A 26,895-nucleotide genomic window follows, 5' to 3' on the forward strand; every position below is an offset into this window, starting at 1 on the left:
GCCAGCTTTGGACACAGTATTTTATCTTTTAAAAATTCTGCCATTAAATCAGTGTGTTCTCCTACTAATGCTTACTTTGACTAACATGTACACTGATCCATAGAATTGTATTCTGGAAAAATACTTTTATGTGGCTAGTATTATTTCAGGTTTGAAGGAAGGTCTCCCAGATGAGAGGAAGGTAATGATCAGAGTAATGAAAATTGAAAAAAAATATGAGTAATTATTTCATAGCATACAATTAAGATATTACAGTGTCAAGAGTTTAAAAGTTAAGCTGTGCTGTGCTTAGTCACTACTCAGTAGTGTCCAACTCTGTGTGACCCCATGGACTGTAGCCCACCAGTCTCCTCTGTCCATGGGGATTCTCTAGGCAAGAATACTGGAGTGGGTTGCCTTTCCCTTCTCAAGGGAATCTTCCCAGCTCAGGGATCAAACCCAGGTCTCCCACAACGCAGGAAGATTCTTTACCGACTGAGCCACCAGGGAAGCACTGTTTAGAGGGTGTGACAACGATTTAGAGATTATTTATAATACAGTGTGATATGTGGTATGGGGTTAACTAAGGAATACAAAACTCACAGTATTAATAAAAGAAAGCTTCCTGAAGAAAGTGACACCACAGAATGAATGTAATGACAGATATTAGCAAAGTAAAGGAAGGGTAAGGGTTGGAGAAACTGGTAGGAAGGCTCAGAGGCAGGAGGGCATGACTCATCCTAGGGATTACTAACACTTTGCATACGGCTGAGAATGGAAACAGATGAGAAAGTTGTTATCTGATAATATAGGGCTTATTCAAGAGCTAAGGAATTTGAAACCTATCCTGAGAGAGGTAAGAACTGAAAGAGTTAAACGGGAAAGTGACTAACTAGATAATTATTTAGCAAGATGATTTAGGAAGTTGTTGCTACAGGGATGTAGAGATCATGGGTGGCTTCAACTAGGAGAGTAGCAGTGGAAATGGAGAAAACTAGATGGAATGGAGAAAATTTTAGAAAATGTTGCTAGAACTTGTTGATTATCTAGACACAGAATGAGAAAAAGAAAGAGGTTAAGTATTAAGCCCAGGTTTCTGGCCTGGGAAACTTAGTGGATGGCAATGGGATAGAAAAGATGGTGAATTCAGATTGGGGAAGACTATGAGTAATAGTCATGTCTAATAAGTACTGAGATACAGTCTCAAAATCAGGAGAGAGATTTGGGCTTGAGATACAGATATAAGAATCATCGGTTAATAGAAATTAGCTTCTGAAACCATAGAAATAGATGATATCACAAAGGCATAGGTAAAATGTGAAAAAGAGAAGGTCAAAAATGGAACCTGGAAGAACATCAAGATTTTTACACCTGCCCATAGACTAGGGCAAGTGAGATGAGAGTCCCATGCTTAGAGAGCCCTGGGTCTCACTCCTTATGAAGGACTAAGGAATGTGTAGGGCCAAGGGAGTGACTTAGCAGCAACAGCAGCAGGGCCAAGGGAATGTGCCAATCTGGAGCTTACACCCTAGACTACACTCTGGGTGCCCAGCATGCCAGAATTCTTTGTCCAAATGGCCCAGAACTTGCACTGAGAGTTGCAGAGTCCTCTTCACAGTGTTCATTCCCTGAGTACCAACTTTGTTGCTGGTAGGTACACTCTAAGGCCTGAAGAATGGTCAGTACACTACTCTTTATGGGCTGTGAGTCAGGTGGGGCATGAAAAGAATTTGGATGTGCATACCAAATGTCTACACATACATGCATGAGGCCCCTCTGTGGTGCTGTTTAGAATCAAGAGTGGGTTTAAAAGAGGGGACTGACTGCACACCAGGGGGGTTTGCTCTGCTCATGCCTTCAAGTTCTGGTGTGGAACTCTGAAGAATCTGAGAATTCTATTATTTGAACTCAGTCTTCCAGATTAGGAGGTTAGAACACAATAGTTTTTAATTTAAGCCTGATTTATAATATTAAAATAATTAGGTGTATGATTTTGAGGTCTCCGTTAGGACTGTAGAACCATTTGTATAACTGTTAGGGGGAATCCATTAAGAAGATTGAGAAGGAGCAGTCAGAGAAGAAATGCAAGAGAGATCAGTGTCACTGAAATCAAGGAAAGAGAGTGTTTCTAAGGGTATTAACTATTCAGTAGTGAAAATACGCTTCAGTTGCGTAAAATGGTCTGAAAGTCCTCTGGGCTTGGCACTAGAAAGAATAATTTCAGTAGAACATGAGGACAAAAGCCAGGCTGTGTAGGCTGGAGAATGAGTAGAATGAAAAAAAAAAAATTATAGAAAGCGATCACAGAGAACTCTTTCAACAATTACATCTTTGAAGAGAAGGAGAAAGTAGGTAGTAGCTGGAAAAAGACCTGGGTTTGATGTTAGCTTTTTTTTTTTTTAATGATGAGAATTTATCACATTGAATGCCAAAAGAAAAATGCCAATAGAAGGGACATGTTAAAAATACATGTGACAAAGGGGGAAAATAATAGCGCAAGTTATTTGAGGGGCTGGGATAGGAGAACTCCAGGGAACAAGAAGAAGCATTAATTAGAAAGAAGGATGCTGCTTTCATCCATGAAAGAAGAGAGCATCCATGTGGGTGCACATATCTTACAGGATTAGTGATAGTTGAAATCATGTCAAATGTTCTTATTTCCTAAGAATCGAGATGTAATATCACCAAGGTGTGAGATACCATATTTTGGGAGAGTAGAGAAAGGTTGAAATGGCCCTATGTGTTGAATATGAGGGAAGACTGTTCAGGGGTGGATAAAAGGAAGGCCGCTATATGGTAGGGATGGAACAATTAGTATTTGAGATCAGTTACTCATTTATTTACAGCGATGCCAATTTAAAAGGCTGTGGGATTTTCTCTAAAATTACTAGCAGCTATGTAGATGTGGAAGAGAGGTTCAGTTGGCTTCATTAGAGGGTAGGCATTTTACTAGTTGAAAGACAGAAGGACAGGAAGACAAGAGAGTCATGGAATCCAAACTGGATAAGAAAAGAGAGGATGAAACAAATACACAGCAAGTTCAAGGATCATTGGCCTGGAGAGCTTGATAAAATCAAAGGAGAGTATTTAACTGAGGAAAGTGATAAAAAGAAATTTATAGTAAGTGAGGAATGATGATATTTCTCATTTCAAAAGGCATCATAGAAAAACTACTATGCAATTGTTTGTTATACAGTTGACCCTTGAACAGCATGGGTTTGAACTGCACAGGTCCACTTATAGGAGGATTTTTCCCAACAGTAAATACCATAGTACTGCATGATCCATGCAGAAAGGTGGATATGGACAACTGTGTGTAAGGAGGGTCATCTGTAAGTCATATGCAAAGTTTCCACTGTATTAAGGCCATTGCCCCAAACCCTGTGTTGTTCAAGGGTCAATTGTGTATTACCACTAGGACAGAATCCAAATAAAGAAAAAAATATCATGAATTTCTAATAAAAAACTAATGTTCTTATTTTAGAATAAAAAAATTTTTTTAATGTATCCCTCTTTTCTAAGGGATGCAATTAAGTCAAATTGAGAGTAGCATCTAAGTCATAGGAAACATGAAAACATTATAAAGATGAGAACTAAAACAGAATAGTAATAAATTTTATATTTTTCCAATGACACAGACATTTAATAGACATCCAGCAAATTAACCAATTTTGTAAAACAGAAGAACTGGCATTTAAAAAAGGTTATTTATAAGCAGGAAGAAAGAGAGACAGAAATAAAAGTGACTCAGGGCCCCAAACAGATCTGAGTATATTCTCAGGGGCTAGTTTTAAACTGTGTGTGCTGCTAAGTCACTTCATTCATGTCCGCCTCTTTGAGACTCTGTGGACCACAGCCCACCAGGCTCCTCTGCCCATGGGATTCTCTAGGCAAGGATACTGGAGTAGGTTGCCATGCCCTCACCCAGGCAATCTTCCTGAGCCAGGGATTGAACCCATGTCTCTTAGGTCTCTTGCATTGGCACGCGGGTTCTTTACCACTAGGGCCACCTGGGAAGCCCTAGTTTTAAACTGACCTAGCATAAACTATGATCTTTGGGCTTCTTTCAATGAACTTTGTCAGTTAACTTCTCCAGCTTGTCTTAAAATTCATATTTTGGTGATTTGTTAGTTCTTCAATTTTAGATTGAAAAGAAATCTCTAAGTGTTTACTGGGATAGAAGAATTTTATCACCGTTCCCCCTATGAAATAACCAAAGCAAAGGCTTTCTCTCAGTTACTACTCAACCCTCATAAAGATGTTTCACAATATATTTTGACACTGGAATATGAGAATCTGTTTATTTTTTATCTTTCCAATTTTTACTCTATATAAGTCTATAAGAATATATATTATGTATATAAATAATGAAAATTATGTATATTTAATCTGTTATTCATTCAGCTCTTTTTGAAAATAGCTAGATAATTCTGTAACCTCAGAGATAATTTATAGTATATAGATATATACTATATAATTCTGTAACCTCAGAGATAATTTATAGTATTATAGTATGCAGAATGATGCCAACCCTGAGTGTAACAAAGAATATCTGACGGCTTGGAAATGAAAGTCTAATATATCACACTTAATCTTTTCAGTTTAAAACATAAACTACATGAAAACAAAGATCAAATATGAAACATCTTGAATGCAGATTGCTGAATTACTTATTTTAATGCCAAATTGAAAAAAAGTATTTCTCTTCATTCTAGATTAAATACTTGGGGGGGATGCATGCTCAGCTGTGTCTGACTCTTCGTGCAACCCCATGGACTATGGCCCTCCAGGCTCCTCTGTCCATATAGGACTTGCCAGGCAAGAATACTGGAATGGGTTGCCATTTTCTCCTCCAGAGGACTCCTCCCAACCCAGGGATCAAATCCGTATCTCCTGCGTCTCCGGCACTGGTAGACAGATTCTTTAAAAGCATTAATTTTGTGGAAAGAAAATGGATTAAAAACCTGGCTAATAACTACAAAGAATAGTTAACAATTCTTTAAGTACTGTTATTTGTTATTACACTTTATGTAAGTACAGGCCATGAGGGCTACTTTGGGCTTCCCTGATAGCTCAGTTGGTAAAGAATCCGCCTGCAATGAAGGAGACGCTGGTTGGTTTCCTGGGTCGGGAAGATCCCCTGGAGAAGGGATAGACTACCCACTCTAGTATTCTTGGGCTTCCCTTATGGCTCAGCTGGTAAAGAATCTACCTGCAATGCGGGAGACCTGGGTTCAATCACTGGGTTGGGAAGATCCCCTGGAGAAGGGAAAGGCTCCACTCCAGTATTCTGGCCTGGAGAATTCCATGGATTGTATAGTCCATGGGGTCGCAAAGAACTGGACACGACTGAGCGACTTTCACTTCCTTTATATAAGGCTTCAATTTGAGATAACAATGGAGTTCTATCACTCTTTCCTTCATTTCTCTTTCTTAGGCCCACATGCCTAAGGGTATGTAGTGTGTGTGTGTATGTCTGTGTGTAATGTCACACATACTTTGTGTGTAGTATAATGGGGAAAAGAGATGACCATTTATTTCATGAATTGAAACATACCATATATATTCATATATACATGGGAACATGCCTTTGCTCATTAAAATTAGCTTTTACAGAAATAAAATCCTTTGTAATGCTTACCCACAAACTTTTGTGGAGTGGAGCTTTTACGTTTTCCCATATTCCCTGTGAGCTTCTCTATGACAGCAGGTCTCTCAAAAGGCACCAGAGAAATATTGTTGTCCATAATAGGCTCTTGTTCCTTACAATCTTCCATAGGAGGTACTATATAAAACCATACAAAAAATGTAATCTGATAATTTCTTCAACATTTAAAAATATGCAAAGATGGACTTTCCACCTCAACATGTGTTATACAAACATAAAAACTAGCATGCTAGAATAAAAGCAATTAGAAAGAATAACCTCTAATGTTAAAGTATACTTTTAATTTTACACACACACACACACACACACACACACACACACAGAACTTGTTTTTATCCAAGTCTCTCTCAGATCAATGACATACACTGTTGCCACTACTGGTGGCCAACATGTTCTTTTTCTCATTTTATTCCTCTGAAAGTGTTTTTTAACACTGATTAAAATCAATACTAACTTTAAGACTGCACTATTCTCAAGGCTTTTGGAGTTTATTTTTCTAAAACAATTTAAGCAAGTCAACTTGTTTCAGACGAAAGCTTATACAGACACACAGAAGAGCAGCATATTTAATCAGTTTTTTTCACCCATGTATTTTCTTGTAGCAGATTTTCTATCTGATGAGCTGAAAGAGCTGTGAGCCCTGTTGGCTGTGGCTACCTACCTGCACAAAGCAGCCTTCATGAAGGAGATCAGATTCTGAACATGTCCGTGCATAGTAAACGGTGACAGCTTTATGATTGTAATTTATTTTAAAAAGAGCTCTTCAGCAGGATAAAAGAATCCATTTCCAAATTGGCATATTTGCTCACTAAACTACTGCTCTAATTCATCTGACATAAACTCTCCTGCGCTGCTCCCTTTTCATCCCATCTGTCTAAGTGGCTGTGGGTTAATATACTGGCTCATAGATACTGACATGAGATATTGACATGTATGGTATAGACACAGAACTTAAAAGTTATTTTTGAACAAAAATACTTTCAAAGGATATTTAAAGATAGAGTAACACTGGAGACAGACTGCATGTGTGTGCTAAATCACTTCAGTCATGTCTGACTCTTTGTTACCTTATGGACTGGAGAGCACCGCCTGGCTCCTCTGTCCATGAGATTCTCCAGGCAAGAATACTGGAGTGGGTTGCCATGCCTTCCTCAAGGGGATCTTCCCGACCCAGGGACTGAAGTTAAGTCTCTTATGTCTCCCGCATTGGCAAGTGAGTTCTTTACCATTATCACTACCTGGGAAGCCTGATCAGTGGATTAAAACCAACATTTGCAGAAAAGACCATAACTTACTATTTCTTGATTACTGTTACTTTTTAACAATTGAACTTGTGTTAGCACTGTTTGGAAATCTAAAGGTTTCATATCAGGATATCTTGTTCATCATGCACTGTAAAATGATTTACAGAATGATAGCTTTACAGTGTGAAATACAATGCATTATCCTTTATAGGGGCAGACACTACAAGTAAGAAGGCAAGAGATTAAAGTTAAGAAAATCCAGTGCACAATTCAGGTGACCTATTTAATAACCAATACAGGTTATAGATTTTGAAGAAATGAAAAATGGCATCAGAAGATGTTTTTGTAATTCTGACCTGCTTAAAGATATCGACATTCAATCTAAGTTTTGGGTTAACTTAGTAATAGGCAGGTGGATGGGCCAGAAAAATTCAATCTTCAATCTCTATTTTAATGACAAGGGATCCTATAATTTTTTAATGTTAATTTGGAAAAATTTCCAAGATGAGACAAACAAAGAAACACTTGTATACTGCTATAATTCATGATATACAAATGCAAAAATTATGTCCCTAGACATTACTTAAAACATGTCCTCTCTTAGGAACAACTGAATAAGAAAAAAAAAAACAAACTTAAAGAATGAATGTCGATAGGAATTCAGGTAAGGGGGTCCAGGAAGATATGGTGGGTATTCATATAATTAGATATAGATTATTGTCAAAATTTTAACTTTTGCTTTAGATGTTGAATTCATGGTCACTTACTACATCATCAAAAAAATAACTATTTAATTGAAATACAGGCCATGAACGGGCCCAAGATGAAAATATGTCATGAACCAAGATCCGAAATAAAATAAGGAAAGAAAAAAATGTTTGTTGTTGTAAATTTTGCTAAAAAACAGCAAAACTGGTTAACAGGGTTTGCCCCAAAATTGAATATACTAATTAGTTTTGAAATGAGTTGTCTAGAACTTGGCAGTTTTGCTCAAGTCTCACCTTGAATTTTCACATTTGCACACATTTAACACTCAAAACGAAACCTGGGTGTGGGAACTGTCCCACACCACATCCACCTCAATTCAGGTGATTTGTCCCAAGTTCAATGAAGCTCATGTGAACTGAAAACAATGACTTTGGTAGAGTTCTGGTCTTACTTCTACTTCACAACAGACTTTTACATATCAAATAATAGTCTTGCTTCTACCATACTGGCAATAATAAAAACAACAGATTCACCCTATATACTAAGTACTTTTTAAAGGCTTTCCATTTGATAATCTAATTAATGCTTTCAACAACCCCCTGAGACAGGTGCAATTACCATTTCCATTTTACAGATGGGGAAACAAAGACCCAAAGATGTAATTTTCTCACTGTGCTTAAAAAGAAATTGTAGTTGATTTACAATGTGTTTTGAATTGAAGTACAGTTCATTTACACTGTGTTTTAAATTGAAGTACAGTTGATTTACAATGTGTTTTTATTTTTTCAAAAAAACTTAATTGAACCATTTTCTCAGTGTTTATATCTAGGTAGAACCTAAGTGGTATGACCCAGAGCAGGGCTCTTAGCCACTATTTGAGTATTGACTTTGTATAAACAAGTTTGAAATACATTTAAGGTTTCCACTGAGAGAAGATCTGATACATTTTATATATTATGTAACTAATCTCAATTATTTGCTTTCATGAATCTGGGTGCAACTCATCAAAATGTTTCCAGATATACATTACTTGAAACACAAAACAAGTTCTCTAGTTAGCAATGTATTAATAGTATTGTGTGACATTCAACTAGGCTAAAAAAATATCAACTTCACTTATTAGAACAAATTTCATAACCAAATATCTTTCTTGACATTATTTTTGAAGTTATAACCAGCATAAAATGTATTTATCCTTGCATTACTTCATTATCTCATCATATTGATAAATCACAAAGATAGAACCATATGAGTGTTTCCAACACTGCTATTTTGCCAAACAATCCACTCAAATTTCAAATTCCAGGAAGACATACTCTGAGAGACCTAGATTAGGTCACATGTCCACATCCCCCAGAAGAGGGTAGGGCGCTTCGACTGACAGTCCCACTGTGCCTTCTCCCAATAGGAGAGGACAGCTCTCGAAAGGAAAATGGAAGCTTTGTTAACTACAGGAGAAGAAGGGCAAGTATGATAAAGACAACACATGTCTTCTATTTTGTCACACATTCTCTCCATGTTGAAGAACATAAAAAGAAATTTTTCATTTATCTTGATTATACTCTTGACAACAGTGGACAGTGTCCATACCTGAAATCACTCTTTCCATTTTCCCATCCTCTAGTCACACACAGCTTCATTGAGCTTCTTTTTCCCGCCTTCTTAATGTGTCCTTGTCTTTCTCTAGATGTCTAATTCCATACTTAACTATATAACCTTATAAAACCTGTTACTTTAGATTACTACCTATATAAGGATGGCTTCCACACCTTTATTGCCTACTGAGACTTCTCTTAAGAGCTTGAGATCTATATATTCAACTTCCTTCTAGACAGTTTTACTTGGCTGTCTCTCACAGGTGCATAAAAGATAATTTGTTCAAAAACTGAAATCTCTATTTCCCTCCCTAAACTTTCTCTTATTTTCCTAATTTCCGTCTCAGTGAAGAGCACTATCTACATGGTCATCCATACTAGAGACTTGTGGCAAATCCTAGATTTTTGCCCATTCATCCAGTCTCCTCCTCCCTCCTCAGATATGCACTCATGGAGATACCAAATGTCTTAGATGCTACATTTATAGTTTTAAGTGTTCTGAATATTGATGGCTACTAGGCCCAACTCAACCAATCAGGAGACTGTTGCCATGGTCTACCTGGTCCTATCTTGACTCTTCTGATCTCCTGCCCACATTTCTAGCAATGAAATGTAAGCATAATAATATTTTTTAGGATAAAGAATAAAATTCATAAAATTCTTTGCTTAGCACAATAGGTCCTTCACTGTCTCTCTCAGGCCTCATCACCTTCCAATTTTTCTTGCCTTTAACAACTGGGCTCTAATTATACATAAGTACTTGGGGGTCCTTAACCCACCATGCTCCTTTAGATTTCTATTTCTTTATACTTGCTGTTCTCTCCACATGAAACACCCTTTTCTATTTATTTAGCTTGGGCAATCCACTCCAGTGTTCTTGCCGGGAGAATCCCAGGGACGGGGGAGCCTGGTGGGCTGCCGTCTATGGGGTTGCACAGAGTCGGACACAACTGAAGCGACTTAGCAGCAGCAGCAGCAGCTTGCTCTTCTGCCTTTCAAAACTCCACTCAAACATAATTTTCCCTAGAAATTCCTCTTGGACACCCACTGTGACTTAGATACCTGTCCTCTGTGCTCCCATAATGCTTATCACTCAGTGCTGTAACTGTTGGTTGACTGGTCTTTTTCTTCTAATAGTTGATAAGCGACCTCAAGTAGGGACTGCATTTTATTTGACTCTGTCTTCAGATGATGTGAGACAAATAAGAATCAGTGGATGTTTACTAAACAAACATCTTGAAATGCTGTCACTCATTAGAAACCAGTGAAAGCAGCTTACTAGGAAGTTTATATGTTACCAATTAAGCATCCATCCTTGCAATAAAGAAATTCCCTTTACCAAATAATTCAAAACATAGACCTAAGAATATACATTCTTGCTTTAAACTTGGCCATCTTTTTGGTTCACAGTTTCATTTTTGTCTTCAGGCAAGGAGGAAAAGCTAATTACATACTTCGCTTGTTAAAGTTTTTTCTTCAAGCTGAGAAGACTTGAAAAATGAGCATAAAATAACTTTTAAATAAGAAAATCTGCCATAAAATTCAATTCATTTTTATCTTTACTTCTAAAACTGCAAGTCATTAATTTCCTCCTTTTTACCAAACTTGAGAACTTTTGATCCAAACTTGTAAATATTCTACATCGGTGATGCTGTTTCTTAGAAGACATAGATTACCCCAGTGAAATTTAAAAACTGGATTAGCACGTAAAACTCTATCTCTGCATCACAACCTACTATTTTAGTCTCATTTCCTACCATCCCTTGAACTCCAACTGTGTTCAGTATCCAGAAACTTGTTAATGTTTATTTATACCTCTAAGTCTTAGCTTAAGACAACTTCTCATCCTGGGATGTATACTTTTTGTGAATCTGATCTGTGCAATTTTTTCTCATCCTTATGTATGGAGCAAAAACTTCATTTAAGAAACTTCCCTTGATTTCTCTAGAGTTAGGTGACTTTTGCATCTGTGCTTCAGGAGAAGTGTTTATATACCTTTATTAGAGCATTTGCTTCATTTTGTTTATCTTTTATGTATTTCCTACGAGACTACAAATATAAGAACAAAACTATGTCCATGTATCTTTATATTCTCAGAATATTCCATAGAGCTTGGCACACAGCAAGCCCATGATAGGCGCTTTCCTGAATTGAAGTGAAAGAAAGTCTCTTTGACTTCAGACTTCACTAGAAGCCAACATGAGGACGAACATGTTTTGGGAAAGAGAGGCTAGGAAATATAACAATGTCAGTTATGAAAAGGAAAGAATAGTCATTAATTTCAAAGAGCTAATGGGTGACCACAGTGATGGCAATCCCCAGTCTACAGCTAAAAGAAAAGGCAAAATAATAGACCCAGTGTAATAGAATAGTTAGACACTGTGGCTCTGGCAAAAACAAGATACATGCCAAGCTGTGTATATGAGACAGGTTAATGATGATCACTAGTAGCATTTTTATCTATACTGTCTCTCTTATGGCAATTATCAACTCCTACCTCAGACATTACACGTTAACAAAAGGAAGCAGAGGTTAAGGATAATCTCAACTTATTATTGCAACACATTTAGAAAAAGTGCAGCATGAAATAGCAGTCATATAAACTTATATGGTTTATATTGGATGGCTAAAACTCCATCCATTATTGAAGAACAAATATTTGGGTCTATAAATGATACCAAAACCTATGTGCCCGTCCCACACAGACACACACACTCCATCTTGCTTTATCTCCTGCCCTACCCAGTACCCCAGTGTCTTTCCAATTTTCCATACTCTTCCAGTTTCAAACCATCTGTAAAGGCATTTTGCCTGTCAAAGGCTAACCAACCTGGGCAACAGAGGTTGATGCTGAGGCTGCAACTGTTTAGAACTCTTTTTACCCCAGAATACATCTGTTAAAATTTTTTGGCACCACATATTCTATAGCTGATTAATCTCTCAAAAGATAGTTACATGCTGACTATAATTACTTATGTATGCCTTACCTGCCTAGAAAAATATATGGTCTTTAAGGAGAGATTCTATTTCATATACACATGTGTTTGCAACACAGTTTCATAAATAACTGTGAATGGAAAATTAGTTCATAAAACTAATAATCCAGTCAAATATCAAAATCACAATGAAAGAACATTACACAGAAAAATTAGTAGCAGTGCCATAAGGTGTCCTAGAAAACTCTGGCATGCCCCAAGCCTCCATCAGCTACCTTGCCTCAAATCACCTCTAAAAGCAACAATTTGAACAGAAACAATGTGCTCAGTAAATGAAACCTCAAAGGTCTAATTAACGTCACAAGTAACATAACTTTATAGGGGGTGCAATATTTATTTCTTAATATTTAATTACCTGAAATAGTAAAAATAACTATTGGGCTTTCATTGCCCATCCAATAACATTGAATTCTCACACCAAGACTATGAGTAACACAGACACACACCACACAGCCAGACCAGAGTTGCTGGTCCTCCCCAACCAGGGATTCAAACTGTACTCCCTGTGCAGTTTAACCTCACAATTTTAACTTTAATGCTCTGGATCCTATGTTGCCATCATAAGCCCAGTAATGCAAGCTTACAATACCAAGTTTACAAAGACTTAAAACAATTCAAAAATGTTAATTAACAATAATATAAAAACAAAAGGACTCAGTCACAATAATGACAGAATTAATAACATAAATGACCTTCAATACAAATAAACTTTTCAATTATTCAATGTAACAAAATAGTAACTGAAAAAATTTCTGATTCATCAAAAAGTAATCACTAGCTGTCCAATAAACACAATTCCACAGTTCCACAATCTCCCATAAATAATCCTTGAGCTGTCTGGAAATACAAAAGAGATGCTTATATAAAAGTGACTATAAGATTTCTCAACTGTACTAATTAATACTGACCAAATCTTTCCTAAATGAAAGATATAAATGTATCAGTAAGTTACCATTTTTGTATATGCTTATATGAATAATAAAATCAATCATTATAAAAATATAATTTGTAGGACCAAAGAGATGCTCCAAATCTAAAGAATTAAAATTCATAACACTTTGTGAGGCTGATTGACTAACATTACTTTTTAGTAATAGAGAGTTTTTTAAAGATTTTTTTGATGTGGGCCATTTTAAAAATCTTTATGAACTTGTTACAATATTTTTCTGTTTTCTGTTTTGTTTTTGGCCTAGAGAAATGTGGGATCTTAGCTCCCCGACCAGGGATTGAAACTGCAGTCCCTGTATTGGAAGACAAAGTTCTAATCACTGGATCACCAGGGAAGAATTTGGTAACAGAGAATGATTAGTTGAATAAACCTGAGGGACTGCTTGCCTACTTGTTATTGTGTATTGTGGAGGTCCAGATGTTTTGTTTGGGTTTTGATTTTTGTGGAGGGCAGTGGTCCCTAATTTTGGTCTAGATTGTTTGCCATACTTGCAGAAAGCAAAATCAGTAACTTCCAAGATAAACCACAAGACAAACTGGAGACATTTTCAATTATATCACCGATTACTTACCTAAGAGACATGTAAATATACAAGTAACCAATTACTTATTTTAGAAAACCTATAGACTTACATGAAACCATCTTGAACTATTTGATGCAGTGACTGAAAAAGACCAAACAGTACTGTCCTTTGGTGTATTCAAGGCCATCTGCCATTATGATATTAATTCAAACACAGGCTATCAGAAATAAACTGGGTGTATCGTCAAAACTCAATATAGCTTGTTTGCAAAGTGTCCCAAAGCTTGACTAATTTCAAGCACTTAAGAAGGAAATCCCATACAAAGTGAGTATGATCTACAATTGCTCTAAAACAGAGTAAAACTTTACCTTCATGCTGAAGGGTAGACAGAACTGTTTAACCCATAATAAAGGACCAAAGCAGCAGGGGAGAATGAAAGCGGGGAACGCCATGCTACCCACCATGGTGACTCATGACCTGCCCGGCAGCCTCCATGCTGACATTCTGGAGATAGTTGTGGCAGCGCTCCTTGTGCTCCTCCAGCGAGCTGCGCTGCTTGTAGCTCCGTCCACAGTAGTTGCACTTGTGAGGCTTACCCACTGTGAAGAGAACTCAGGATTAGTGCGCTGTCGGGTCTCAGTCCAGAGCAAAATTACCAGCTAACTTTTGATAGTCTGGAGGAAGCAGTTATATACTTTTCAGACTTAAATCTCTTCCTCCTCCACACTCCGATTTAGGTGATTAAAGATAATAAACTTCTACCAAGATTAAGCGACAGCAAGCAAAGGCAGAGTGTACCTTTGGCGACAGGGGAAATACTGAATCAAAATCGTGCTGTCTCCTACATCAGGAGAGGCTGATGATCAGTCTTCAAAGTATCAGACTCTTAACATTTACACAATTCTCAAAGCTTTGACTCATTCAAAAGACAAATTATGAGTGTCCTAGATACATGATGAGAATTATTTTTATTTATTCGGGTTAAGGATAGACGATTTTACTGAGGGAAACTAAAATGCAACAACTTGAAATGTCATTGACTAATGAAAAGGTTATTCACCAATACCAAGAAGACTAGAAAGAACTCAAAGGATGAGAAAAAATACAGATAAAAGGACAGTTTCTCTTTTCTTTCCACCTTGGTAATAACTATTCACACATGCAAAACTATGCAGCACAACAGTTTATTCTCCCACCGCAGTGCTGTTCTTACATTACCAAGAATGTAGGTGCTTTAAGTTAAGGTTATTAACAATAACCACTGAAGCCTAACATATTTAGTTATACAACGATAGTGATACTTAATTATGTATTTCACATTCAGGAAGTGAATTACTTTCTAATAGCCATATCTCATGATACTGGTAAATTACTTCAGTGTTTACATTAAAGAAAAAAACTTTAAAAATTTAAGAAGAAAAAAAAAAACACATTTAGGGAAAGAGGTGTGTTTTAATGTATGACTATTCACAAGGGTATCACAAAATACTTTGATTTTTTGTTTTGAATGGATGCAGAAAATCCATAAAACACCAGGGCGTCTGTTGGCAGAGCCCTTGGTAAAGCACACAGTGAATCAGGCGAGCTGCGCTCATTAGACTCCCTTAGGAATCATTTTTTTTCGCCCAGAGAACAGACAGACAACTCTTTTTCATGGTCCAAGAAAGCATCCCTAATTCCAGGTCCTTTACAAACCCATGCTATTATACTGGTCATAAACAAACTGAAATACTTTAACAAGACAAGGTATTCACAGCTACATAAAATTTCACTACACTGATTTAAGAAACCAAACAAACCTTTAGATTGTATTTGAGGGCCATATAAACTCATATCAGTTATTTCACAGTCACAATTTTTTCTAAACTGTCTCAAAAAACAAAACTATCTAAGGCAGGATTAGTCATTTCTAAAAATACCAGGCAAAGTAACATCTATTCATCAGAACCAAGAATTTCTGGGAAGTGAACACCAGGTAGCTTTGTATATCATGAAGTGTTGTGGCACTGTGAGAGACAGCATTAGGAAATACAAGAAATACTTTAGTCAAAAACATTAGTGTAAATGATATAAATATATTTATAGGTAATTGCATTCCAAGACATGTGGCTTGGGGCTACATATGACAAAAATCTTTGATGAATTTGCTTTGAACAAGTCTATTGAGCAATTAATACTTAAGCATATACACTGTATTTAATAGCCCACTATAAACTAGTTCCACCAGCTCTGTCTACCCCTTTGTAATCCTGTTGTATTGTGTCCTATGATACCTATGTTTTACTGTGAACATATCCTTTGATAATTTCTTCCTCTTATTTCTCTAAGCAACTTGACACCTTTTTAACTTAATTAAAACATAGTTCCAGTCCACTCGCCTTGGCTCACAACTCTTTATAAACACCCAACTCCCCAGATAAGGAAAAAGAGACAGTATACATTTTAACCTTCTCATTGTAGAACTCTATCCCATCAGCTTCTCTTACTTTGTTATCAATTTGTGTAAAAACATCACTCGCTTTTTCATCCCATCCTTGTTCTCTGTGAGTGTAACAGGTATTTGAGTAAACCGCTCTCCATTTCCCCAAATCTTCATCTGCATTCCATTCCAGCAATCCACATATTAGGTCTCAGGCTGGACTTTCACATCTTGTGTAAGTATTCTATATCCAAGAAATTTGGATATACTTCTCTCAGGTGATACATCTTTACAGAAAGCCTACCTTGTACCAACCCTGGGATGAGATTGGAATGTAAAGTGGAGAGAAAATTGTCATGGTGCCTACCTTCATGAAAACAACAGTCTACCGAGGAAGACAGACATAAAGAAATATACAAGCAATACATTACAAATTGTAGACTCTATGGATCTAAAGAACGGTAAGCTAGTATAATATGGGTACCCTGATTTAGTTTGAGAAGATTGGCCGGGAAGGTCTGCCTGAGGTTGAACATTTAGGCTGATAGCTGAAGAAAAAACAGAAGTTAGATAATGGGGATGGGCAGAGGGCAGAGGAGAGACAGTGTTTCCGGGAACTGCCATCATCTCTATTTACTCTCATGTTCTTAGCTCCTTCAAAGTCTAGATTGTGTTCCTGCTACTCTTTTTTGAAAATTGTTTCAAACATTACCAACAGTCCCTGCCAAATCCTATGGCTCTTCTATCCCTACAAGATCATTTCTTGTCAGTTCTTTGATATTTCTTTTTCTCTTTCTTTCAGTTTTATGGAGATATAATTGACAGACAATACTGCGTAAGTTTAAAGGGTACAGCAGAATGATCCAACTTACATACATCATGAAATGATTACAATAGGCTTAGTGGACACCCATATTTCCTAAAAATCAAGGTCATGAAAATATTTATACATAGGGAGTTTAACTGTATAATAGTTATCAACTCTATGAGTTAAAATGTATAACATAGGTATATACACAGAAAAGGACCACTCTTTTGCTACTTTTCTTTTTACAAATATTATTATTTACACAGTCTCACTATCTGAAACAGCTTCATTTAGTATTGCTGAAACTTTTTTTTTAAAGTCATCCATAGTCTCTGATGTGCTAGTAGATTTTAGTCATTCCTGCTGCTGCTGCTAAGTCGCTTCAGTCGTGTCCGACTCTGTGCGACCCCAAAGACGGCAGCCCACCAGGCTCCTCCGTCCCTGGGATTCTCCAGGCAAGAACACTGGAGTGGGTTGCCATTTCCTTCTCCAATGCAGGAAATTGAAAAGTGAAAGTGAAGTTGCTCAGTCGTGTCCGACTCTTAGCGACCCCATGGACTGCAGCCTACCAGGCTCCTCCGCCCATGGGATTTTCCAGGCAAGAGTACTGGAGTGGGTTGCCACTGCCTTCTCCGTTAATCATTCCTAAATCTTCCTAATTCCTTGAACTATCAAAATTTCACTAGTCTTGAATCTTCTGATTTTAGCTTCTGGCATCAGTTTTTGGGTCCTCACTCCCTGGCTTCTCAACCTTCTCCTGCCTGACAAATATATAAGAACCTATGGGTTTTGATCTTAGAACAGTAGTCTCCCACTTTTCCCTCTTAAGCCTTCATTTCTATGAAATATCCAAATCAAGTCCTGAATAATTTCCCCCTGTTTGGAAGCTTTTATTTGTCACAAATATTTTAAAAGTGATCACAGTCATGGGAAGGTATGACCAAGGACATAGTTTCCCCTCTGTGCTCTCACAGCACTCTGTCCACATCACTTTTGATAATTGCATTGTAATTATCCATTTGATCTCTGCTTCTCTTATCCAAACAACAAGCTCTGTCATGAAGACAGAGGTTGTGTTTTACTCAATTTGGAATTATAGTGGAGGTGCAATGGTAAAGAATCTGTCTGCCAATGCAGGAGACGCTGGTTCAATCCCTGGGTCAGGAAGATCCCCTGCAGGAGGAAGCGGGAACCCACTCCAGTCTCCTTGCCTGGGAAATACCATGGCCAGAGAAGTATGGAGGGCTACAGTCCATGGGTCACAAAGAGACACACACGACTGAGCACAGAAGCAGCAGCATGTCTTGTATTATTAAACATAAGAGGTGCTCAGTATGTATTTGCTGAATAACTGCATTTTGGATTCTTCCTTTCAAATACCTTTGTAGCATGGCCTCATGCATATTTCTCTGCAATCTAAGATTCAATATATCCAACATTATCTTCTTCTACGAAATTACTTCTTTGTTCCGACTGGTCTTTTGTGCAAGAATTACCACTGTTTTAATAAACCGGACTCATGACAAGGAACCACTACTGCTGCCTCCTACCTCATTTCTCACATCCAAACTATTATTCAAGTTTACCCCTCCCTTTTCACTCTCTGAACCAATATCTGAGTAAAAGTCTTCATTATCATGAACCCAAGTGAGCTTAATAAGACTTCAAAGCAGGTCTTCTCTTTCCTTGTGTATTATTTACTCCCCTCCTCAACAACATTATTGAACAAAGTCCACAGCCCTGTACCTGGCATCAGCATCCTACTCTGGTCCCAAAGGAAACATTCCATCTTCTATCCCAGGATCCAGCCCAGATTACCCTGTATCTTTACACTTCTGAGTCTTAGTTCTTTCTGGAATGGCTTCATACAACTTCTACCTCTTGAAATCCTACTCACCCTTTGAATCTCCCTAACCATGTTCTGTCCATAAGCAATCTTTCTCACTAAAGAACTGTAACTGTACACACTTGGGAAACTTAAAACATTCTGTCTTGAGTTATATGTGGTTACATTCGCCTCATGAACACTGGTTTGTACTGCAGGGGCCCATTTATATGTGATATTTTTTTTCTGTATATATATACACTACAGTGCCACAGAGTTCCCTGGTGGGTCAGTGGTAAAGAATCTGCCTACCAATGCAGGAGACGAAGGTTCGATCCCTGGGTCAGGAAGAAGGAAAGAAATTGCAACCTGGAGCAGGAAATGGCAACCCATTCCAGCAGTCTTCCCTGGGAAATCCCATGGACAGAGGAGCCTGGTGGTCTACAGTCCTGATTGTTAAAGAGTCGGATATGACTGAGCAACTAAAGCAACAACATTACCACACAATCTGAAGTGGGCTGATTCCACAAATACGGAACCCTGGATGTGCAGCACTGACGTAAAGTTATAGGTAGATTTTCCACTGCAAGGGAGGGGGGGTTGGTTCTCCTAACCCCTGTGTTAAGAATTGAGTTTCTTGAGAAATTGAAATAGTGTCTTATATCTTTGCAACCTCAAAGAGTTTAGTAAGATGATTTGTTCAAGAGCAAGGACTACTAAGTGGTGTTTTCATGAATGACGTCATTTCCTAACTTGTTAAATATTTTCCTCTCACTGGTTTTTGCTGCATCTTTTACTAATTTTAAAAGCAATGCATCTACATAGAAAATTTTAAAAGTTACCAAAAAAATATTCATAATTACATCATTTCCAGATAGGTATCTTAAACATTTTTATATTATCCTACTGTAATTTTTAAACATGAACAAATATATTATGTTATGAAACTGGGTTATTTTATATATTGTATCATACAATCTATTTATGTAACTGAAAAATACATCTTGAACATTTCCCCATGTTATAAATAATATTTTTATTGCTCCCACTAGGTAACAATTTATTCCCCAGATTCTAGAATTATATGTTGATTTAGTTTGCCTTAGCATCCTTAGTCCTTTTCTTATTTAATAATTTTTTTTTTCTTTTTACAAGTTATTATGCCCATACTTAAGAAAATAAAGTAGTTCTACAAGGCACTTAAAAAGTCTTCCTCTTACCCCACCCCCATCTAATAACAATCTATTTCTTTGTCTTTTCTCTTTAGAATTTCTATTTATTTGATATTAGACCTTTCAGACTGATTCTTGAAATATCTTTTCTCTTTGTATTAACTATCCTTTTAACATTTTAACTTAAAAAAAATTCCTCCATTTTTCTTTGAATCCTACTGGGAAGTATTTTCTGTCTAACATAAATGTCTAGGAGTTCCTCCCTTTTTCTTAAAAATAGTATTGTTTACTTCATGGATATAACAACATTTATCTGAGCAAAATATTTTCATTTTAAAAAAGTTCTTTTTTATATTGTCTATTTTCTCTGGCTTTTCCCCTTTTTATATGGGTATCTGTATTTGAGCCTTTCCTTAAGTGTCTTGTGCCTTAAAGTTTATTGTCCATTCATATTTATTCAGTTCAGTTCAGTCGCTCAGTCGTGTCCAACTCTTTGCAATCCATGAATTGCAGCACGCCAGGCTTCCCTGTCCATCACCATCTCCCGGAGTTCACCCAAACTCATGTCCATCGAGTCGGTGATGCCATCCAGCCATCTCATCCTCTGTCGTCCCCTTCTCCTCCTGCCCCTAATCCCTCCCAGCCTCAGAGTCTTTTCCAATGAGTCAACTCTTCACATGAGGTGGCCAAAGTACTGGAGTATCAGCTTTAGCATCAGTCCTTCCAAGGAAATCCAAGGGCTGATCTCCTTCAGAATGGAATGGTTGGATCTCCTTGCAGTCCAAGGGACTCTCAAGAGTCTTCTCCAACACCACAGCTCAAAAGCATCAATTCTTCGGTGCTCAGCCTTCTTCACAGTCCAACTCCCACATCCATACATGACCACTGGAAAAACCATAGCCTTGACTAGACGGACCTTTGTTGGCAAAGTAATGTCTGCCTCAGATATGCAGATGACACCACCCTTATGGCAGAGAGTGAAGAGGAACTAAAAAGCCTCTTGATGAAAGTGAAAGAGGAGAGTGAAAAAGCTGGCTTAAAGCTCAACATTCAGAAAACAAAGATCGTGGCATCTGGTCCCATCACTTCATGGGAAATAGATGGGGAAACAGTGGAAACAGTGTCAGACTTTATTGTTTGGGGCTCCAAAATCACTGCAGATGGTGACTGCAGCCATGAAACTAAAAGATGCTTACTCCTTGGAAGGAAAGTTATGACCAACCTAGATAGCATATTCAAAAGGAGAGACATTACTTTACCAACAAAAGTCCATCTAGTCAAGCCTATGTTTTTTCCAGTGGTCATGTACAGATGTGAAAGTTGGACTGTGAAGAAAGCTGAGCGCCAAAGAATTGATGCTTTTAAACTGTGGTGTTGGAGAAGACTCTTGAGAGTCCTTTGGACTGCAAGGAGATCCAACCAGTCCATTCTGAAGGAGATCAGCCCTGGGATTTCTTTGGAAGGAATGATGCTAAAGCTGAAACTCCAGTACTTTGGCCACCTCATGCGAAGAGTTGACTCATTGGAAAAGACTCTGAGGCTGGGAGGGATTGGGGGCAGGAGGAGAAGGGGACGACAGAGGATGAGATGGCTGGATGGCATCACAGACTCGATGGATGTGAGTCTGAGTGAACTCTGGGAGCTGGTGATGGACACAGAGGCCTGGCGTGCTGCGATTCACTGGGTCACAGAGTCGGACATGACTGAACTGAACTGAATGTCTCTGCTTTTCAATATGCTATCTAGGTTGGTCATAACTTTTCTTCCAAGGAGTAAGTGTCTTTTAATTTCATGGCTGCAGTCACCATTTGCAGTGATTTTGGAGCCCCCCAAAATAAAGTCTGACACTGTTTCCTCTGTTTCCCCATCTATTTCCCATGAAGTGATGGGACAAGATGCCATGATCTTCATTTTCTGAATGTTGAGCTTTAAACCAACTTTTTCACTCTCCTCTTTCACTTTCATCAAGAGGCTTTTTAGTTCCTCTTCACTTTCTGCCATAAGGGTGGTGTCATCTGCATATCTGAAGGTATTGAGATTTCTCCCAGCAATCTTGATTCCAGCTTGTGCTTCTTCCAGCCTAGCGTTTCTCATGATGTACTCTGCATTAAGTTAAATAAGCAGGGTGACAATATACAGCCTTGACATACTCCTTTTCCTATTTGGAACCAGTCTGTTGTTCCATGTCCAGTTCTAACTGTTGCTTCCTGACCTGCATATAGGTTTCTCAAGAGGCAGGTCAGGTGGTCTGGTATTCCCATGTCTTTCAGAATTTTTCACAGTTTATTGTGATCCACACAGTCAAAGGCTTTGGAATAGTCAATAAAGCTGAAATAGATATTTTTCTGGAACTCTCTTGCTTTTTTGATGATCCAGCGGATGTTTGCAATTTGATCTCTGGTTCCTCTGCCTTTTCTAAAACCAGCTTGAACATCTGGAAGTTCACGGTTCATGTATGGCTAAAGCCTGGCTTGGATCATATTTATTAGTGAGGTACAGAAAAGCTAACTGGAAGTCCGGGAAACACAGGTGAGGTTTGTGAACTATTGTAGAGTGACCAAGTAACAAAGCAATCTTTTTATTGTCACCCCTAAAAATAAATATCCATGTATTTTCTCTAGAACCTTTCAATGCCCTTTGAGAAAATGCCTCTGATTTCCAGCTCCTGCGGGGTTGGGTTGGGGGGGTGTTGGGGGACGGGGTGATATGAAGCTAGATGGTATTTCGGAAGTAAGGCAAGATATGGGGCCAAGAATCTAAATGTACAATTGCAGTCTTTTACATAATCTTCCTGCTTTAAGTTTGCTTTACCCCTGTGCTTAGTACTTAGTCACTTAGTCATCTCCGACTCTTCGTGATCCCATGGACTATAGCCCGCCAGGCTCCTCTGTTCATGGGGATTCTCCAGGCAAAAATACTGCAGTGGGTTACATGCCCTCCTCCAGGGGATCTTCCCAACCCAGGAAGAAACCCAGGTCTCCCGCATTGCAGGCATATTTTTTAACATCTGAGCCACCAGGGAAGCCCAAGAATACTGGAGTGGGTTAGCTATCCCTTCTTCAGGGGAACTTCCTGACCCCAGAATCAAACCAGGGTCTCTTGCATTACTGGTGGATTCTTTACCAGCTGAGCTACCAGGGAAGAATTTTTCCCTACTCTCTACCCTTCCTGGAGTCCCTAAGGTAGAACCTTTCCAATTTAATATCTTCAAAAAATAAATGCTATTTTCTTACAGTTGGTTGAATGTAGTGAGAGAGAGTGGCTCTGTGGCCTGTTTTGTATTCAGATTTTGAAATCCTTTTATATTTAATCCAGAGTTTCATCCCTACCATTAACAGTCCTGTTTCTTCAAAGTTCAGAGATTTTTCAGGATTCTGAAGCATCAGATGGCTTGCTACTCATCTTTTATTCCCTTCTATAATCACTCAAAGTTCCAGAGCTTCTGGAACTCCCTCTGTCTTCTTTCCAGCTTCCCCTCGGCTATTATTCAATCCTTTCCATTGTCTTTGATCTTATGAGTTTATACCTCAATAAATGTCTACTGTGATTTCAGTAGAGATTAAAGAGTAAAGACAGATGTAGCTTGTCATTTCATCATGTTTTGACAGCAATAGACAATATCACCTTTAATTCTGGAATCCTATGGCTCTGGAAGAAAGTGCCATAATTCTCTATTTTGATAAATAGAAGCATGACATGATAGTAATGCTTAGCCTCCAAAAAGTAATCACGTATTTGTAAGACAAAGGAATATGTGGAAATGTAAAACTTCTTCCTCTATTCTATTCTAATCTGCTATTTATTTAACTGTTATAAAACAAGATTCTCTTCCCATATTCAAACATTATCATTTGCAATGATTCTCAAAGTATGAACTGCATGCCACCTTATATTAGAATGACCTGGACTGCTCTTAAAATGCAGATGTTTGGGTACCATTCAGTTCGGTTCAGTCGCTCAGTCATGTCTGACTCTTTGCGACCCCATGAACCACAGCACACCAGGCCTCTCTGTCCATCACCAACTGCTAAGTTTACCCAAACTCATGTCCATTGAGTCGGTGATATCATTCAACTATCTCATCCTCTGTCGTCCCCTTCTCCTCCTGCCCTCAATCTTTCTCAGCATCAGGGTCTTTCCCAATGAGTCAGTTCTTCGCATCAGGTGGCAAAAGTATTGGAGTTTCAGCTTCAGCATCAGTCCTACCAATGAACACCCAGGACTGATCTCCTTTAGGATGGACTGGTTGGATCTCCTTGCACTCCAAGGGACTCTCAAGAGTCTTCTCCAACACCACAGTTCAAAAGCATCAATTCTTTGGCACTCAGCTTTCTTTACAGTCCAACTCTCACATCCATAAATGACTACTGGAAAAACCATAGCTTTGACTAAACAGACCTTTGTTGGCAAAGTAATATCTCTGCTTTTTAATATGCTGTCTAGATTGGTCATGGAGAGGGCAATGGCACCCCACTCCAGTATTCTTGCCTGGAAAATCCCATGGATGGAGGAGCCTGGTAGGCTGCAGTCCATGGGGTCGCTACAAGTCGGACACGACTGAGCAACTTCACTTTCACTTTCACGCATTGGAGAAGGAAATGGCAACCCACTCCAGTGTCCTTGCCTGGAGAATCCCAGGGATGGGGGAGCCTGGTGGGCTGCCATCTATGGGGTCGCACAGAGTCGGACACGACTGAAGTGACTTAGCAGTAGCAGGTTGGTCATAACTTTCCTTCCAAGGAATAAGCGTCTTTTAATTTCATGGCTGCAGTCACCATCTGCAGTGGTTTTGGAGCCCCCAAAAATAAAAGTCTGACACTGTTTCCCCATCTATTTGCCATGAAGTGATCGGACAGGATACCATGATCTTAGTTTTATGAATGTTGAGCTTTAAGCGCACTTTTTTCACTTTCATCAAGAGGCTCTTTAGTTGTTCTTCACTCTCTGCCATAAGGATGGTGTCATCTGCATATCTGAGGTTATTGATATTTCTCACAGCAATCTTGATTCCAGCTTGTGCTTCCTTCAGCCCAGCATTTCTTTCTTTTTTTTTTAATTTTATTTTATTTTTAAACTTTACAATATTGTATTAGTTTTGCCAAATATCGAAATGAATCCGCCACAGGTATACCTGTGTTCCCCATCCTGAACCCTCCTCCCTCCCCATACCCTCCCTCTGGGTCGTCCCAGTGCACCAGCCCCCAGCCCAGCATTTCTCATGATGTACTCTGCATTAAGTTAAATAAGCAGGGTGACAACATACAGACTTGATGTACTCCTTTTCTTATTTGGAACCAGTCTGTTGTTCCATGTCCAGTTCTAACTGTTGCTTCCTGACCTGCATACAGGTTTTTCAAGAGGCAGGTCAGGTGGTCTGGTATTCCCATCTCTTGAAGAATTTTCCACAGTTTATTGTGATCTACACAGTCAAAGGCTTTGGCATAGTCAATAAAGCAGATAGATATTTTTCTGGAACTCTCTTGCTTTTTTGATGATCCAGCGGATGTTTGCAATTTGATCTCTGGTTCCTCTGCCTTTTCTATGCTGGACCTAGAATTTATGGGAGTCCTCTGAAGTGCCCACACTTAAGAAGCTTGCCAGGTGGTTGCCTACATACTGAAGTTCAACAACAATGGTTTGTAGAAACTCATAAATCATCATGTTCTCTAGGTCTGATACTGAGTTAAAATTTCTTAAAGTGAACACTATTCTTAACTCTACCATAATGATTGTAATTATATTACTAAGGGAATTAAGATTAATTTTGCTATTTAATAAATTTTGGAATTAAAATTTGAAAGTCTATGAATGAAGCATCACTTTATTACTGGTAATAATATTTAAAAAATATTAATTTTGATATGGGAGTTTACCACTATATGTTGATAATGTCTTTCGATAGCAATGATCCAGTTTAAACTTTGTATCAGTTTGACTTCAAACTGACATGTTTCTGAATTTTAAAATCAGGTGGAAAAACTTACATTGACCAATTTCTCTTAGACTGCTGATCATGCTGCTGAAGTCTTTTAAGAGGATTATATAGTGTTATTTCACATTAGAAAGAATAGCATGGAAATTAACCATCTCTATTAGTAAAAGATAAATGATTTGCCAGGGTATTGATTGTGGGAGACTATCACTTTAAGTATACAATTCAAGGAGCCTGGAAGTGTATATGTTTTATAACCATCACCACAATTAAAATATTTTCATTTCCATCACCTGAAAAAACTCCCTTTCCCACAGCTGGCTCATGGCAACCACTGATTTGCTTCTGTCAGTACAATTTTGTCTTTTTTAGGATTTCATATAAACTGAATCATGCAGTATGTAGTCTTTTCTTTTCTTTTTTTTTAGTTTCTTAACTCTGCATAATGATTTTGAAATTCAACAATGTTGTTGTATATATTGGTAGTTTATTACTTTTTATTTCATCATATGAATATACCACAGTTCATTCGTTTACTAGTTTGGGTGGTTTCTGGTCTATCAGTTCAGTTCCTTTGCTCAGTTGTGTCTGACTCTTTGTGACCCCATGAACCACAGCACTCCAGGCCTCCTTATCCATCACCAATTGCCAGAGTCTACCCAAACCCATGTCTGTTGAGTCGCTGTTGCCATCCAACCATCTCATCCTCTGTCATCCCCTTCTCCTCCTGCCTTCAATCTTTCCCAGCATCAGGGTCTTTTCCAATGAGTCAGCTCTTCACATCAGGTGGCAAAAGTATTGGAGCTTCAGCTTCAACATCAGTCATTCAAATGAACACTCAGGACTGATCTCTTTTAGGATGAGCTGGTTGGATCGCCTTGCACTCCAAGGGACTCTCAAGAGTCTTCTCCAACACCACAGTTCAAAAGCATCAATTCTTCGGCGCTCAGCTTTCTTTTATAGTCCAACTCTCACATCCATACATGACTACTGGAAAAACCATAGCCTTGACTAGATGGACCTTTGTTGGCAAAGTAATGTCTGCTTTTTTAATACTCTGTCTAGGTTGGTCACAAC

General features: G+C 38.2%; 1 protein-coding gene across 14 annotated transcripts in view; it reads right to left on the bottom strand.

Moving 5' to 3' along the window:
• The window catches only part of IKZF2 (IKAROS family zinc finger 2), a 292,694-nt gene that overhangs the window by 115,591 nt on the left and 150,208 nt on the right, over positions 1–26,895 (bottom strand). For all 14 annotated transcript variants that reach the window (XM_070771706.1, XM_070771662.1, XM_070771690.1 and 11 more), the window contains 2 exons: positions 14,124–14,261; positions 5,621–5,764 (listed from right to left, as the gene is read on the bottom strand). In XM_070771706.1, coding sequence (XP_070627807.1) covers positions 5,621–5,764; positions 14,124–14,261 — 282 coding nt within the window. The remainder of the gene's footprint in view (positions 1–5,620; positions 5,765–14,123; positions 14,262–26,895) is intronic.

The sequence above is a fragment of the Bos indicus genome, chromosome 2, assembly GCF_029378745.1.
Source record: "Bos indicus isolate NIAB-ARS_2022 breed Sahiwal x Tharparkar chromosome 2, NIAB-ARS_B.indTharparkar_mat_pri_1.0, whole genome shotgun sequence".
In the NCBI taxonomy this organism is placed as follows: Eukaryota; Metazoa; Chordata; class Mammalia; order Artiodactyla; family Bovidae; genus Bos; species Bos indicus.